This window comes from Trachemys scripta, chromosome 11 (assembly GCF_013100865.1).
Source record: "Trachemys scripta elegans isolate TJP31775 chromosome 11, CAS_Tse_1.0, whole genome shotgun sequence".
Lineage (NCBI taxonomy): Eukaryota > Metazoa > Chordata > Testudines > Emydidae > Trachemys > Trachemys scripta.
In genome coordinates, this window is record NC_048308.1 from 7940746 (window position 1) to 7957895 (window position 17150).

At 42.7% G+C, this 17150-nt stretch overlaps 1 protein-coding gene across 31 annotated transcripts in view; it reads right to left on the reverse strand.

The window, feature by feature from the left end:
* Positions 1-239: 239 nt before the first annotated feature.
* CLASP1 (cytoplasmic linker associated protein 1) overlaps positions 240-17150 on the reverse strand; it is a 263544-nt gene continuing 246633 nt past the window's right edge. For all 31 annotated transcript variants that reach the window (XM_034785912.1, XM_034785914.1, XM_034785910.1 and 28 more), the window contains 3 exons: positions 12231-12437; positions 4968-5084; positions 240-4103 (listed from right to left, as the gene is read on the reverse strand). In XM_034785912.1, the coding sequence (XP_034641803.1) occupies positions 4017-4103; positions 4968-5084; positions 12231-12437 (411 nt within the window). In that variant the 3' untranslated portion in view covers positions 240-4016. The remainder of the gene's footprint in view (positions 4104-4967; positions 5085-12230; positions 12438-17150) is intronic.

Here is a 17150-nt window from a genome sequence, read left to right on the forward strand (position 1 = left end):
ACAATCCTCCGGAATTGGGTCCAAGCCCTGCAATGGTAAGCTCTATGGGGCAGAGGCTCTGTCTTAGTATTTGTCTGTAAAATGCCTAGCATGGTGGTGTTGCTATACAAATGATATCAACATTTGCTGTTATCAAACAAAAGGTAAACGCTTTCAGTCTATCCATGTGAATGAACAGATGTGAGATGTAGGTATCAAACAGTCATTTAAAGATGGCTCAGCAGGAAATTAAACGTAAGTTTCATTTATTCTAGGGCAAACTCAAAAGGTTTTATTTTATTTTTTTTTAGCAAATTCTATCACATAAATGTTAACAAAAAAACATCTGTACATTTGCCATGATACACTCAAAAGTTAAACAAATAAGATATAAATACAGATATGGATGTAACATGACAAAAGCCAAAAAAAGAAGGAAAAAAGAAAAAAAAAATACATGCGCATGAACACTGTGCCAACAAAATCATTTCTTATGGCTGACATTTTTCAGAGCAGTTTTTACTTCCCACTTAAAACATTATTGTTAGCAAAGTCCTGCTGTATTCTACAAAGTTTTATTTTCTGTCCCTTAATATGTCATATTATGCTTGATAAATAAAGGGATGAGGAGGGGAAAAGATTTAGATGACAAAGATGCGAGTTACGTTACTTATACAGGTTATTGGTAAGCTAGTAATAAGCAATAGAAAAGAAGTCTTGTCTTGTATTGTAATCCAGGCAAGCACACATAGTGTACCTTAAGAAAGCCACATGCCTCAATAATTCTGCACTACATGAGAGAACTACAGTACTTAAAACTGTGAGGGGGATGTATCAATTGATTTGCTCATGCCCATGGAGCACTGGTACAGCCAATGATAGAATGGCCATCCTTGTCTGAGATTTAAGCAACCCCACAGCCAAAGGGTGCTGGTATTTTCACAGTTCCTCACAGTCAGACTTTATAAGCATGGTGGGCAAATCAAAGAAATGTTTTTCTTGTAAGATACCAAAAACTGAAGCCCTGTATAATGGGCAGCAAGAAAAAGGCAGCTGTTGTAGGTGGCTACTGCTGGGAAAACATTAACACCTGCCTCACTGTCGCAGTGATGTCTCGCCCACATGCAGATCCTTCTCTGCAAATGTGCCCGCGGACACTGTCAGATTTGTAGCCAGAGAGACCTTTATGCTTGCGAAAGAAAATATGATTGATCAGCTTTCAGAATGCAGAACACTGGAGATCATACAAGTGACATTCAGAGCTAGCCCTTTGAGTACTTCAAAGGAAAATCCGGTCATGTTCAAAACTCTAAACCAACCTTACTATGTACATTATACGCAAATGAATTTATAAATAATTGAAGCAGAATGCCTCCTACTGTATACAGGTGTAACAGACATCTAGAGTACTCAAAGGATGAACAGTCCTTGATTGACTTGTGTAATGAAACAAAGTATCACATTAATAAGCATCTGTTGATAAACAAAACAGTATCTGATTAAGAAAGTAAGGCCTGGTTCTGTGATCTGCAGCCCCAATTATGCTAATAACATCTGGAAATACAAGCTCATCACTGAAGTCTCCAAGCAGCAGCAGCAACATATTTCACATGTATTTCTAAGAGACGAGTTGTTAATTCGTACTGTAGTGTCAGCATATGCGGTAGGTCAGTTTATGGACGTTACAGTGCATTCACTCAGTGCATACTAACAGTATTTTATAAAATATATAAAATCATTTCAGAAGGAATTCAATTCACATAGATCTGCCACAGTGTGCCATTCAAACAAACAAACAGCAAACCGGGATGGAACAAGAACGGTCAGACAGCTGGAAGGACTAAGCACACAACACAGTCCATTCCGCAGACTTTGCATTCCACTTCGGGGGTTTGGACCCCAGAAGATGCTGAACTGAGATGGGAAAAGAGACGTTTAAAATACTGACTGTTAGGAAAGTAGTTTAAAAATAAAACACCCTAAAAATTTAAATGGGACAGCAGATTGCTGCCAACATACTGATTGAATATTTCCTCAAAAGGGAAAATTAATTCACGTTAAACTAAAATAATTCAAATCATCCACAACAAGAATTAAAAAAAGAAGAAGAAAACCTCTAGCAAGCGTCTCGAGAAGGGGTGAAAGTGAATGGTCCATGCGAAGGGAGACTGGATTTTATTGGCTAGCGCAGGTTATAACAGCCTCCCTCCAATGAAGGCATTTTCGAGTCTGCGGTGAGTCTTTGGGGAAACACCACAATACAGGCTAGTAAAGATCTCTCTTATGACGGCGTTATATGCAGGAAGAGCAGCAGACAAATTGCCTGATCCTGCAGCCAGTGTAAGATAGGGCCCATCCTGAAAAAAACAGGAGCCGGATTGTCCCTTCCACTTTGTCACACAAGGGATGAAGGAGGCTGAAAAACCTGCTGCTTTGGGGCCCGATTCTGCTGGATCCTGAGCCAGCTTCAACTGTTATTGATTTCAATGGGAGCTGAAGGCCACTCAGCACCTCTCAGGATCAGGTCTTTCAACAAACTGATGGGGGGGTGTTGAGTCGACATGGCATTAGCCTTCCCTGGGTGGGTGTCTATGTGGACCCCAGGCCACTCTGCAGGGGATGTGCAGAGCCTGGGAGGGCCCCTCTGCTGGTATATTTCACTGGGGCTGGGTTGGTTCTAAGTTTTCCCCTCGCTGACAAGTCCATTCAAGAATTCCGCCAGCCTTGCCTATTACAGGGGCCCGATCCTGCCTGGGCTGAGCGACCCCATCTCCACTGAAGCCAATGGCAGCTGAGGGCACTCAACACCTATTCAGAGGTGCTAAGTGCCTTGCAGGATCGTACTCTGGTTCCGTCGGCGAAGAAGAGGTTAAAATGCTGGTTAACTACACTGCAGGCATTTTAGGCACAAGGTCGTGGGCGGGTGTGCAGGGGAGGGGGGGCGTTGTCTTATTAAACACTAGGGCCAAGCTGCAAGTTTAAATGTACAGGAATATTTTGTCCGGTTAAGAGTTCCCCTTTCCATTTCCTGAGCCAAACGAGGCTCGGAAGTGTGGAGGGGAATGGCCCATGGTAATTGAGGCTATTCATTATCCATCACCAGAGCTGTCGAACCAGAGTTGTAGATCAGCCCCTTTCAGAACAGACTTCAACAAAAATAAAGATGGCTCAGCTAGTTTCACAGACTTCGGCAAGTCTCCACTGCGCAGTCCTGACGACAAACCCACTATCCTGCCTTTGAAATGAACCCCCAGGGTCTTCTGAGCAACGGAAGAAGGTGGAAGGCTGGGCTGATGTTAACCCTGTTAGGTACAGGTGGGAGACCCGGGTTGCTCTTGTTAGACGATACTGCCGGGTGGGGAAAAGCTGCAGAGAAATTCTTAGCCCATATGGAAATCTGGAGCGTTAGCTATAAAACTTGGATTTTTGTCATTACTCAATAAAGGTACCGATCCGTCTTAAAGCGTAAAAAGCCAGAAGCACGGCAATATTTGCAAAGATTTCATCATCAAGATCTTGCAGTTTAGGCCAGTTTCAGATCAGAGTTATAGAACGGGGACACACCACCGCACTTGGGAGGTGAAGGGTCTAGCCAAAATGGGTTACATCCAGAAGGAAAAACTGCTCACACAGCAGATAATGAATACATTAAAAAACAAAACTTTGTGTCAAATTAACTAAAAAAAGGGACTCATTTCGCTTTTAAGCATGAACATGTTATTTGGACTCAGTTCTGAAACACTGCAACCTAAACATATGGGAAAGATTTCAGCTGTCTATACCAATATGTTTAAGTATGGATTTCTACGGTTGTTTTTTCTTAAATGAGTACTGCAACACAGGCCTTGCTTCCTTTACTTTCAGTACCAATCAGAGTCTACATAAAAGCTTTAAAGGACTAAAATACTGATTGCAATAAATATCTGCATGGCCTCCTTTAGCTGATGGGACGTGCCAATGAAGAAAGGGTAGCAGAAAGGTCTCTGAGAGGCACCGCTGATTGCTTCTAAGTCTACACACATGTCCAGATATATCCATTAACTGTGCGTTGAAACATCTGAAGATGAGCTGCTGTTACTATTGGTGGTCTGGGCCCTCTTTATGTACAAGTTTAGAAGCTTCATCTGGAAGATAAAAGAAGTTAGAAGAAGATCAAATAATCCAGAAAAGAAAGACAGCAAAAGTTCACTGGAAATATTAGGGCAAAACCCTTAAGTGTGGATCCTGCAGTGAGCTCTGTGTGGGGCAGGGATCTGCCCATGCAGGATCAAAGCATAAAGGAGGTGATAACATGAAAACAGATAGTTACTAAAATAAAAAAAAAAATTGGTAGCAGGAAAATATCTGGGGAGAAATCCTGTCTACATTGCAGTGAATGGCAAAACTCCCACTTCAGTGACTCCTGAATTTTTACATTCATTGTTGGCATTTTTCAGGGCATGACCCTGATCCTGCAATCTGATCTGTGTGGGTAGGAGTCCTGTCTGTCGCTCTGTAGAGGCGCAGGGATCCACTCACACAGAACAGACTGCAGGGCCGTAGCCTACATATTATGAAATGTTCTTGATACCACACAGTCAGTGAAGACACAAGCCAGCAGGAGCATGTGGTATAGCCAATTAATTCTTGTATGCAGGACAGCGCTGGATTGAGGGCTTGTCTTCACTGCACTGTTAGCTCGAGCTGTCATGAATGTTGCCCCTAACCTGACTCCTGTGCATACACAAACATGGACTGAAGCTTGAGTGTTGCCAATGCTCAAGCCAGTAAGGTAGTGGGGTCTCAGCTACTCCTTGCTGCTAATCCAAACACACTGTGCTGCTCAAGGGTTGTTTTGCAGTGTGGCTGCTCTAAATCAAGCCAGGCTAAACTAGAGAGGGGTGAACTCAAGAGAACTAAGCCTGCAATGAAGACAAGCCTTCAGTTGCTGAGAGCACACACCGTTCAGTTACCTAGTAGAAAATATTCAAGAGGCTGTAACATTGTACCTTGCTTCCTGTGAGCTGTGCGAGGTGAGGTTTCAGTTCTTCTCCAATTACTGAATAAATTGCCACTAGGCAAAACACGCTGGCTTTGCGAACACTGCTCTCTGTATTATCGTACCCCTAGACCAGGAGAAACAAAAAGGTTGCACAAATCAAAGGTCACTTTCCAAGATCTTTTCCAATCAGTTTACTAATGGGCTGGTAAACACTTTACAAAATCCACAGAAAGACTCTCACTGAGTGTAATGGGCTCTAGAATTAGGCTCGTGAGGAATTGTACCTTCAGTGGTGTATTTTGCTGGATCTGAGTTCTTTCTACTGCTATCATCCGTGATGAAGTTCCATGGTGAGTTCTGGATCCATAAAGGGATTAAACTAACACCGAGGGCTCAGTTCTGCCCTCACAAATATAGAAGAAATTCCCGTTGATGCCAGTTGGGTTGTAAGTAGGTGACAGAAGGAAGAATTTGGCTAAAACAGAGCCTAAGTCTTTCCATTGACTTCAATGGCCTTTGGATCAGACCTTACAAGCTTGATATGGGAACGTAATAAAGTCCCTGATGGGCATGCGTTTGGCAGGATCGGACCCAAAGGCTGTTTTGTGAAGTGCATTAGGATCCTCAAATGGAAGCTATTTGTTTGTAGCACTCAAACCACCATGGCATCGAGGTGCGATAAAGTGCAAATTATTAATATTGTGTACTACTGTCGTGTCTTTTTAAGACAGACAAGGTGGGTGAGATGTTGGTGAAAGAGACAACAGAAGATGGTCCAATAAAAGATATTCTCTCACTCACCTTGTCTCTATTATAGCCTGGGACCAATACGGCTACGACACTACAAACAATGGACGATAGTTTTTTTAAGATAATTCATTTATGCATGTAATATTTATTTTGAAATAGGAAAAGCACACTACGCTACGCTATGTCCTGTGCATATCTGTCAGGCCCAGCTGTTCAGATGAGCTACGTTACAATACACTTTCTGATTAACTTCAGGCAGGAACTACTTTGAGACAATACATCATGTGCTCCTTGGGGCTAGTGGGCCACATCTCTAAAAATGGGAGAGACCTCAGACTATCCACCAAGCCATTGCAGCTCTATGGCTCATGCTGCTAGTTCTGCACTCAAGTGATCATTGATCAATGAACAGCAACGAGTAACAGATACACAGCTACTTTGGTGGACTGCATGCTACAGCTGGCATGTCGTTTCGCAGCGTTCACCCAAGCAGGGCTGGTATTTTTACTGAGGGGCCAGCACAGATTTCTACCAACATATTAAAATGTGGCTTTTGTAGGGGAGGAAGGAAGCTAAATATTGTTCTAAATTTGTAGATTACCCCCCGCCCCACTCCCGATTGTACTGAAGAGCATAATAGTTTGCACTTCTAGAGCAGATAGGTACTGATCTGGGGTTCAGGACAGCAGGCTTCTAGTCCTGGCCCTGCTGTGTGATCAAGGGCAAGTCACTTCCCCTCTCACCATTTTACTGTCTTGTCTGTTGAGCTCTAGAGGGCAGGAGCGGTCTCTCACTATGTGATTTTATAGCGCCTAACACAATGGGCCCCAGAAGTGGTCAGCTAATACAATATAAACCTTAAAAACATGTAATTTATTAATATTAAAATGTGTAATATTAATAATGATAATAAAGGTATTCTTATTACTTGAGATGTCATTACAAACTGGACATTTACCATCCACAGGAGTAAAATGTACGGGTATTTCCCATTCTGAGGCCACATACTGCCACTGTATCACTGTCCACACACAGTTTTTATACCAGTTTAACAATTTTGGACGGGGTGGTGCTTTCTATTGCCATAGTTACATTGCTCTAACCCCTAGTGTGGACTCAGTTATTCCAGTATAAAGGTGTTTATACTGGTATAGCTTTTTCCCCTTCCCGACAGCAATAGCTGTACCACCATAAGGACTTGTCTACATGGAGACACCCAGAAAAGTGAAGGCAAACGAAGTGAAGATGTGGAAGTTAATGCGTGTCAGTTAAAGCATGTTAACCCCAGTTTGGATGCTCTCACTCAGGAATAAAATGGTTTTAGTTTGCCTCAGAAGGATTAAATTACAGGAAACTACAGCCACTTTAGTCCTGAGTGACAGCATGAGGGGTTGCTTAACATGCTTTAACTTATATGCACATTAACTTCACACCTTTGCTTGATTCACTTGAATTTTCCAGGGGGGCCCCATGTAGACATGGCCTCGGGTATGTCTACACTGCAACGGGAGATGCAACTGCAGCTCGGGTAGGCATGTCTGTGCTAGCTTTGGTCTAGCTAGCATGGCTAAAAGGAGCAATGAATGAGCAGCTGCATGGACAAGCTCACTTGGAAGCCTGGGTACGGACTTGAGTTCCTAGCCTGTGCTAGGGTCTGGGCCGCTGTATCTCTACTGTTAGTTTTGGCTGTGCTAGCTAGATGAAAGCGGGTTCGGGTATGTCTATCCAAGCTGCAATCACATCTCCCATTGCAGTGCACACATACTCAAAGGAATCTTTTTACCAGTATAACCACATCTACATAAGTGAGGTTGCACTGGTTTAACTATACTGGGATAGCAGTACAAATACTACTGGGATAGCCGTACAATTTTTATGTGCAGATGAGGCCGTTGGCAACTTTAATTAATCCCAAATTCCTTGTTAGTGTTATGTGTCTGTCTATTAATTACAATGAAAATTATCCAAAACATCACACACCGGACACATTCAAGATGCTGGGTAACAAGTTGAACTTTGTAGCCAGACACAAAAGACAGGATTTTAAAGGTAATTACGACTGTGGGCGATTTCATTTTGTAATATTCGGAAAGGTCTGAAATAATTTATCCTGTGAAACAGTCTTGAATGATTTTGATCATTAATCATAAATTACAGGGTCTTTTCGTTACCTCAATGATAGCAGAAGGAACGGACAAATATAAAACGGGTAAGTAAAATGTAAGTATGTATTTGATTGCCCAATAGACAAAAGGCCTAACTTATCTCTAGTGCAACCCCACGGAAGCTAGGTGAGTTAAACCAGGGATGAATCTGTTCCAGGGTGGAATTACATTTAGTTTTTAGTGTTTATAATGTGGTTATTTGCTATGAAAAGTGGAAACAAATAAAATGTGGCCAAAGACTAGCATGTAAACTGGAGCTGGCCGATCACTAAATGGTGAGGGCTCATTCTGCAATGGTTATTATATGCAGCCCTTGCTCCAGCATAACTCTCATAACCTCAATGGGACTCTTGCCTGAGTAAAGACTGTTGGGATTGGATCTCAACTTGTTCCAAAGGGATGTTTAAAGCATCCTTTATCCCAGATGATCTTGCTGAATGGGAAATATAATCCCCAGCTGGTTTAGCAGTCAGATAGAAAAAGGCAGAAAATATTGACAACCAGACTAAAAAAAGTCATAGCTAATTGAACACAGCCCAAACGAATGACAAATCAAATTTCCCAAGATAACATTACCTGACTTGAATCTTCTATCCCCATCCCTCCCATACACTGACCTTTATGTTTATTCTTTTAATTGTATTTGAATTTTTATTCCATAAAGTGACGATAACAAAACTGCAGCATTATGTGGCACTGGAGAGAAGATCAGGAATCATACTGAGGCACGTGACAGTAGTTGCTCTTTGGGCGCCCCCAGCCCAAGGCTGACCCCAGCCTGAAATACTGTTTTGGGCTGTTTTTTCAGACAGAAGAATCCTTTAGTTGTGTCTCTCTTTACAAAAAGAGAAACGCTCAGGGTGTCTCTGTTCCTGCCTTGTCAGTTCTCCATTCCTTCTGGTCTCATCTGAAATCCTCTTTCGACCCTTCCCCATGCCAGTTCTTTTCTAATTTCAATGTTGTAGCTGTATTTAAGCCTGTGAATTGTTTTTCAGATAACAAGCTCTGTACAATGAAGTTGTACTGCTGAATGACATAAGACAAGGGCCTTTTGCCTATTCCAGGTAATGGCTAACAGACCTTTTGAAATGTAATTGTGATGTCAGAAGGCTTCACCTCATGAGACTGTGGTAAAACTGACAAGACGATTGATTAGAGGAGGAGCGCAGACTCTACCTTGGAAAAAATGTTTGGGTTCCATACACATTACTGTCTTGGCTTTGCAACATTCGTGCAGGGTGAATCAGTCACTGAAAGCCAGGAGGGAGTTCACTAACTCTATGACTGAAATTTACTAGAAAAATGAAAGCCACAAAATATCTCCGAGGACAGGACTCCAGAGAGAGGCAGGGCTGTGCACTCTCGTTTTCACAACACGCTCTGACATCAGGAATAACCTTAGCTGCACTTAAGTATTTATGCTACGTGTTCCAACAGCGCTTCTGTTCGAAGAGAACAAAAGGAGGAGAACCTTGATACCGTAACTTCGGTATATCCTGTAAAGTCACGGTTCCTTACTCTATTCAGGTGGAGCAGGTCTCCACTAGAAACTGTTTCCAAGGTAGCCATGTCAGTTAGGAGGGTGATTTTTTTTGGTAACATTTCTCTTCCGGCAAAAGCCCCAATGTAGATACGGTTACACTGGCACAAAAGTGCTTTGGCCAGATGATCTTATTTCACTCGGGAAATTGGTAGAAGCTATAATGGCAAAAGCACTTTTTTTTGGCCAGTATAAGCCATGTCAGCACTAGGAAGGTTTGCCATTAGAGCTATGCTAGTATATCTGTTCCAACTAACCTTTTCTGGCCTCAGTGTCAGATTCTGGCTGGCCTGGCAGGGGCGCACAAAGTGGGGGAGAAAGGAAGTGCAAAGAGCCTTCCCCTCACTAATGCCCTGCACAGGGGTCAGCTGCAAGGCGGCTGTGGAGTGACCACTGCCCCATAGCGAAAAGCTGGCAGTGCCCAGCAGAAATGTAGGCTGCCTCCATTTACACAGTGGCAGAGCTGCCATTGGCATGTGTGTGCTTCCTTGGAGACCCAGGAATTCTGACAAAGGGTTTGTCTACACTACCTGCCGGATTGGCGGGTAGCGATCGATCTATCAGGGATCGATGTATCGCGTGTAGTGTAGACGCGATAAATCGATCCCCGATCGCTCTCCCGTTGACTGCTGAACTCCAGCTCGGCGAGAGGCGGAAGCAAAGTCGACGGGGGAGCCGCAGCCGTCGATCCCGTGCCACGAGGATGCAAAGTAAGTCATTCTAAGTCGAGCTAAGATACGTCGACTTCAGCTACACTATTCTCGTAGCTGAAGTTGCGTATCTTAGATCAATCCCCGCCCCAGTGTAGACCAGGCTCAAGTCAGCTGGAATTCTGCCTGAGAAACTCCTCCTGTAACATACAGGGGTGTGCCCGTAGGCCATAACCCGACCCTGGCCTTGTACAACAAGATCCTTATCCAGCAACTTGAAAATGAAACAGATCCCATGAATGTACCTTCAAACTAATTCTGCTTTTTAGGATGTAGGGATCACAGTCATTGCAGCTGAGCTGTTCACACACATTTCACTGTGGTACACTGATTACTAGTATACTTGACATTGTTACCTTTAAAGCACTGCACCAATATTATCTGGCTGAATGATGGCAACAATGACTTTCTGTTCATAGAACATCTTCCATTCAGAAGGATCACAAAGTGGTTTGACAAATATGAGAAAAGGATTTGCATGATCAGCATAGATTTCTAAAGGTGGTGAGGTCACTGTCAACACTGTTCAAAAATCATGAGTTAGTCTCCAAAAAACCATGAGACCGGCTTAAAAATGATGAGATTACAAAAAATAATAAATGTTGGGTTCTTTTTATTTGCCTTACAGTTTTTACGCCTTTTGGGTACATTCAGGTCGCTTTTCAATCTTCTCCACAACAAGCTAGAAACATTTTTTAAAATGAAAACTAAGATTCTCCTGTGATCACCTGACTCCAGGAGGTGGGGCTTTAAGAAAAACAGCAACTGTTGCAAGAGTTGCCAACACTGCTGGGGCTGAGGCAATGGTAGGGATGGTATTGGAAGGATAGCATAGGGTAAAGCTCTGACATCACTCTAATGCTCTTGAGGTTGAAGAGAGGATTAAATGTTATTTTCAGTTTCTTGAGACATTTCTTATGCTTATTCTCTGTATGAAGGTTTCCTCGTCCAAGTTCCCCTATGACATAGTGGGGCCTTACAGGCCCAACCCCCCACAAGAATGTATTTCTTTCCATCAGAGGGGTAGCCGTGTTAGTCTGACTGTGAATGGCTATCCAACTACAGAAGCAGTTTCTCCTCCCTTGGTGTTCACACCTCAACTGCTAGCAGAGCACCTCACCCTCCCTGATTGAACTAACCTCGTTATCTCCATACTGATTTATACCTGCCTCTGGAGATTTCCATTACTTGCATCTGAAGAAGTGAGGTTCTTACCCACGAAAGCTTATGCTCCCAAAACTTCTGTTAGTCTTAAAGGTGCCACAGGACTCTCTGTTGTTTCTTTCCATCGTCAACCTTGTGACTCTCTCAGATGTCATCCTATCTTACTCTCTTCCTGGATTTCTATCTGTCTCCTTTCTAGCATAACCACAGTGCCCGGCACTGCTGCCTGCCTGGTATGTGGGCATAGAAATGGATCACCATTCCCACGCAGTCACCAATGAACGTGAAAACCACAATTATTGTAATGTCAACACCCTGCCTTAGTGTTGGCAAAAAACACCTCTACCCCACCCAGCTCCTATTTGGTTATGATAGGTGTCCAAATATGAATTGGTTGTAAAGTTCAGGGAACTGGGAAGTGAGGAGGGCTTCACAGCCTGTTTGGGTCCGACACAGGCTTACAGCCGAGTTCTGAGTGATTCAGCAGAATGACAGAAGAGCCTGTGATCTACCTGTGTGAGGGTCACTGTTTAGGATGTACAGAGCCTGTACAATACAGGAGCTAAATCCTGCCCTTGGTTACGCCTGGGCCTTGGCTGCCATTAACATCATTGGGAGCCATGCATGTTTCCAAGGATAGAGTTTGAACTCAACAAGAATTGGATTTTCCCTTCCTTAGACTAAAGTATGAAGACAATGATAAAGTCTAAAAAGAGAACTACAGATCTGCTTTAAATTGAAATCCAAATGCACCAGATTCTGGTTTTAGAAGCTCCCATATATGCTGTTAACCAGATATTAGAAAGAAAGAAATGATACTTTGCTCTTAGTGTTTGTACAGTGCTAGCACGACAGGGCCTTCTTCTCGGTTGGTCATTCGCCACAACCAAAATAAACATGATGATGATGATGAATACTAATATTCATGCAAGGTTGTGTACCTGTAACAATCCAGGGATGATATCAGGAAGGAGCTGATGTAAAGATTCTTTCGAAATCCTTTCAATGACTTTTGTCTGCATTTTGATGGCAGCTAGATTAATGGGGTAGTCAGCGGTTTGAATGATGGGGCAGAGCACTTTGATGCACTGTTCAGGGTGTATGGAACTGGCCAGGGTGGAAGCAGCTTCCTCAGCAGCCCTGACAACCTGGAATAAAAAACAAAACCAAACCAAACATTAATGGGCTCTCACTTCACAAGCAAAATAATTCTCCACACGCCAGCGAACACCAGGAAACTTCCACTGATGCTGTTCTATAATAGACCCCTTACAAGTACAAAAGGCATTCCTGAGGACTGGAAGGGGACTCAGAGAATTGGCAACATTTGCTTCCAGCTACAAATCTATTGCAAGCAGACCAGTAAGTGACAAAAAAATCACTACCACTAGTTCACAGATTAACAGATTTTAAGGCCAGAAGAGACTATTTGATCATCTATTATAGCTTCCTGTATAACACAGGTTACAGAATTGCACCAAATGACTCTGGTATTGAGCCCAATAACTTGTTTGACCAAAGCACATCTTTAGAAAGCCTCCGGTCTTGATCGGAATATATCAAGAGATGGAAAATCCACCATTTCCCTTGCTAGTTTGGTCCAGTGGTTAGTCACCCTCACTGTTACTGAGGGCTGCACTTAAATATGCAAAGCCTCAATCCATTCTTTGTGGGGCACAGAAAGCTGCATTAGTCTCCCCAAAACGGCATCATTGTTAGCAGTCTCCACAAAGAAGTCAAGGATGGACCAATCTCAGATACCGAACTACTCATCCTTTGGTGTTGTCAGGGTACAGGCGCCTTTGTGAGGCACCATGGAAGAAGCTTGCACTGCTGCTGATCGCATGCTGTTTTCTATGGCCGAGGAATTGTCAGTCTAGGACCCTTCATAACATAACTATAAAATGTTTTAGAAGAAGAGGGGCAATCTGCCAACTTGTTAGAATTCTATAGGGATCAATTCGCATTGTGATGCTTCATTCAGAAGGTCTGTGAATGAATACCCAATGTCTGCTCTGATGCTACAGCTATATACAATTATTTGTAGATTCCTCTGCTGTTTCACACAATAGGCACGTGAAGCCAGGATTTCTTACTGAGAGAGAGAGAGAGAGAGAGAGTGTGTGTGTGTGTGGGGGGGGGGCATTATACCTTGTTCTTGAGGGTGGGGGAGAAATATCAGTATTTACCGATGGGAAAAATCTAAGACTTTGGTGCAAAGGAATTAAACTGCTTGTGCTGATGAAATAAGCAGCTCTCAAGAGAGCTCTATTTGGAGAGATTTTCTTTAAAAGCAATTCACTTCTTGGCACTGGCGCTTTTGATGGCTCCTTCCCCTGAATGGAAATGCAACTAGGATTAAGAGGAAGCTTGGATGTCTAGTCATGAATTAACAACATTTGTGGGTGAGTCACACGTATTTGGACACAGGCCGTTCAGGATTATGCTTTGTGACTACTCTGAACGCTTCATTTGTAAATGTTATCACAGCCACAATGAGTAAGAAAAAATTGGACAAACAGATCACAATGTACTACGGAATTTTATCATCTTCTTGGTGTTTTTCCTGATAAGAAAGTGACGCTATTTTAGTACACACTCGGAGACAGATTCTGATCCCAGTTACATCAATATAAATCTGGAATAATTTCCAAAAAATTACACTGACTTGGGCCTTAGACCTGCATTATTTGCACATGTAAGGCCTGGTCCCCACTAACCCCCCACTTCGGACTAAGGTACGCAAATTCAGCTACATTAATAACGTAGCTGAATTCGAAGTACCTTAGTCCGAACTTACCGTGGGTCCAGACGCGGCAGGGAGGCTCCCCCGTCGATGCCGCGTACTCCTCTCGCCGAGCTGGAGTACCGGCGTCAACGGCGAACACTTCCGGGATCGATTTATCGCGTCTAAACCAGACGTGATAAATCGATCCCAGAACATCGATTGTCTGCCGCCGGACCCTCCGGTAAGTGTAGACGTACCCTTAGTTTTACATGCATATAATGCTGCAGGATTGGGGCCCATTTTTTTTTTAGTCAGAAAGGTATCTACAATCATTAACATTATTATTCATTCAAGAAATATAGTCACAGGGTTATAATTTTCCACAAAACGTGAAAATGGCAATGAAGGATCCAACGGTTTTGCCATTATAAACTCAGCATGAAAAGTTGCCTTTGGACTAAATCTTAATTGTGGGAATTAATTTTTGCTCACCTTTTAGAAAACAAATTCTGCTGTTTTTGAACTTTATGAGTTTTCACACAACTGCATTTTTTTCTAACTGGAATTTTACATTAATAGTGATGTTGATTACAATTGTGGCATTCTAATACTGTACATAATTAGAAAGTGCCAGATTAGCTGGTATAGAAACAAGTTGTATTATACCTACACACCCACTTTTTCAAAACATTGCCTAAAGGTTCCCAGTGGGTGGGCCTAATTTACTTGGACAGCAGCTGGTTGTTTTTATCGGGTCACTTCTCCATGAACTAAATTTTCACCACGTAGGGAAGGGAAAATTGCATAATTCATTTTCTGTTCAGAGCCAGCGGAAGATTTCTAGTCTTGTGAGAGCATATCAAGTAAATGGGGTCTGCATTTAGGTCACACTTCAGCAAAGCACTTAAGCACACGTTTAACTTTAAGAACCTGCTGAAATCCAGTTGATGTCAATGGGATTTAAGCATGTGCTTAAGTGCTTTCCTGAATTGGCGCCTTAGCGAGTAAATGCCTCTTTTGTTCTTTCTCTCTCGCACACACAGACACTTTGAAAGGCACTGCAGGGGATAGGGTGTCTTAAGAGTTCCTGTCACCTATTTTGATCCAGCAGGACAAATTGTTCTATCATTACATCTACATTGGCACCTTACAACAAAATGCCACCATGTTGCATCTCAAGCAATAAAATGGCAGTTAATAATTTAGTGCTTAATCCAGTATTCATTGTGCACCCAAATCTCCTACTGGCTTCAACAGGGATCAGGCCTTTAGTACAAGTCTTCTTCTAAACCACCAATGAGATTAACTTTACATGTTATCTTTCATGCACTGGACCATTTCCTTTTCATATATATATATGAAAAGACACATCTAACAGCTCTTATACAGGTAAAATATTCATCAACGTCATAGGTCTGTAGGATTAGTTCTATAGAGATAAAGCAAAGAGAAAATCAATAGCAAGAAATAGTCCCTTTTCTGACCTTTAAATTGATGCAGATGTTTTGTAACCATTTCCCAAGATAATTGAATATTTCTGTGTTTATTTTATTGGTGTGAAACAAAGGAGTGGGCGGGTGAGATGCTGTGGCCTGCAACATGCAAGTGGCCAAACGAGATGATCATGATGTTCCCTTCTGGCCTTAAGGTCTATGACGGGCCACAGCAATGTCACATCAATGGTATTGTTTATGGCAAACGACATTTCTCCTTAGTCAGGGGTGAGTAAATTTACTGGATCAAATGAGTTAATTTTAAATAACTGGGAACAGAAAGATGGTTCTTTCCCACTAACTCTAAGCAAAAAGGGATAAAAAAAATCACCAAACAATAATACGTCCCACATCATTCTTTGAGCACTAAAAGCTAATTTAAACTAAAAGCAATTTCTTGTCAAGCCCTGAATATTTCTTTACAATTAAGTAGCAATGGGTCTAATTATTATTTCATACCAGTGTAAAAAATAGGGACTCCAATTAAGTCAATGGAGTTAGACTGGTATAAAAGTAGGGAAAAGTAAAAATCAGAATCAAACCTAATTTCTCTAATCTTATGCTTACATTCATTATAATTATGGCTACAACTGAAGCAGCTCTGAACAGTGGTACATATACAGGGGGCAGAGGCAAGGCTGAGTAAGGAACCTTGAAGTTGTCATTTCATGACTTTTGAGAGCTTCACTTTGTAACCTTAATATTCTGTTTTTGTTGTTTTTTACATTTATAGGCGTACGAGCTATCTGTTTTACTAGCCTCCACAATTCTTCCATAGATGCTTTTACTGTCAGGCTGCCTGATGTGTGTACACACCATGAGACTTGCAGGATTGGGAAGGAATTTTCTCCTGGGTCAGATTGGCAGAGACCGTGGGGGTGGGGGTGGGGAGTTGCCTCTCTCCGCAGTGCAGAGTGTGGGTTATTTACTGGTATCTGGGTATATCTCACTTATTCAATTCCTTCCCACTGCAGGGACCTCGGGCATTGGTGCACTTTGGTCCCTCCTGTTTTCTGCCTGTGGTGCACAATAGTTTAGTTTTCTGAGGACTATAATACTTTGGTTAATTTTAGTTGTTGGGTTTAGGGTGTGGGTGCTGTTGGTGGCCTGTGACGTGTAAGAGGTCAGACTATATGATCTGGTGGTCCCTCTGGCCCCACTCTCTATAGCTCTATGACTTTCTGGCACTGACAGGCAATATAACTATTGACAGGTGAAGTTCAAAAGGTCCAGGGTGTGGGTTTGGATAGCAGCTGGAGATCTCACGATGTGTGGTCCCTACCTGTATTCCACTGTGGGGGTACACATGCGCTCCATGGACCTGAGATCAGAAGATTTTTGCTAGCAGTGTCTCCTGGCCCGTGCCTGCATGCTTCTATTCCGCATGCTCCAGATCAGGGGCATAAAGGGCAATCCGGACAGACTGCCTCTTCAGTTCCTTCCCTACTGTAAGCTTTGGAAGCAGAGGGGAAGGCAGGTAGTGGAATACAGAGAGGGGTCTCACATCTCGAAGAACTCCAGTTACTGTACAAGGTAAGTGACCTCTCTTTCTTCTTCAAGTGCTTGTCCCTATGTGCATTCTACTGTGGGTGACTGACCAGCAGTTCTCATGTAGGAGGAGGATGCGAGGACCTACACAG